This window comes from Mustela lutreola, chromosome 15, assembly GCF_030435805.1.
Source record: "Mustela lutreola isolate mMusLut2 chromosome 15, mMusLut2.pri, whole genome shotgun sequence".
Lineage (NCBI taxonomy): Eukaryota > Metazoa > Chordata > Mammalia > Carnivora > Mustelidae > Mustela > Mustela lutreola.
The window spans coordinates 5,531,305-5,532,050 of record NC_081304.1 but is presented as its reverse complement, the minus strand read 5'-3'; the positions used below and the strand labels follow the sequence as shown (position 1 = coordinate 5,532,050).

At 60.3% G+C, this 746-nt stretch overlaps 1 protein-coding gene across 2 annotated transcripts in view; it reads right to left on the bottom strand.

Annotated features, from left to right (window-relative positions):
• Nucleotides 1-6: 6 nt before the first annotated feature.
• Nucleotides 7-746, bottom strand: part of RECQL5 (RecQ like helicase 5) — a 37,089-nt gene continuing 36,349 nt past the window's right edge. For both annotated transcript variants that reach the window (XM_059149779.1, XM_059149781.1), the window contains one exon: nucleotides 7-723. In XM_059149779.1, the coding sequence (XP_059005762.1) occupies nucleotides 623-723 (101 nt within the window). In that variant the 3' untranslated portion in view covers nucleotides 7-622. The remainder of the gene's footprint in view (nucleotides 724-746) is intronic.

The following is a 746-nucleotide window of genomic DNA, read 5'->3' as shown; positions in this document are numbered from 1 at the left end:
GCCGTGTTTTATGGGCATGTGTGTCTCAAATCCAACAGGACTTTATTTCTCATAAGTCTCTGTCCAGTCCAGCCTTCCTGACCAGGAGCTGAGCGGAGAGCAGGGCCCGGCTGCTGCCCTGCTCCCGAGCTCTGCACCTGGGGCCAGGCCGGAAGCTGGCTTCATGAGGGAAAGGGCTAGTGGGCCCAGAACCCGAGGCCAGAAGGGCTCCTCCTGAAGTGGCCCTGAGCCTCAGACTGGCAGCCTCACCCTGGCCTACAATTCAACCCCAAGAGGCAGAGGGACCACTCTTTCCTCTTGTTCCTCTGGCAGCAGCCACCACTCCCACCCCGCCCCCTTCTAATCTGGGGATCTGGTTCAGAAAACCCAGCCGGGAGAGGCAGGGAGACTAGGAGGAGGAAGCCCTCAGACCCTGCAAGCAGAAAGTGGCTAGTTCCAGCCTTTGGCCTTGATTTGGGAGGTGACTGGGGCCATCTCCAAATAGGGCTGGAAGATACGGACCCTGAGCAAAGCTGATGCCCTGATGGCTGCAGGCTTCCCCCCTCCCTGTTCCTGAGTGAGGCCCAGGCTGGCCCACAGCTGAGGCGGGGGGAGCACTCCGGCCCTAGCGGGTAGGAGCTGGTCATCTCTGCGGGTCACACAGACCGTGCCAGTCAGCTTCACTCTCGCACCGGGCCCGACCGTGAAAAAACTGCTTGATGAAATCCTGGGCCTCTTCCTTCACTACAGATTCAGGAAGGGGGAAC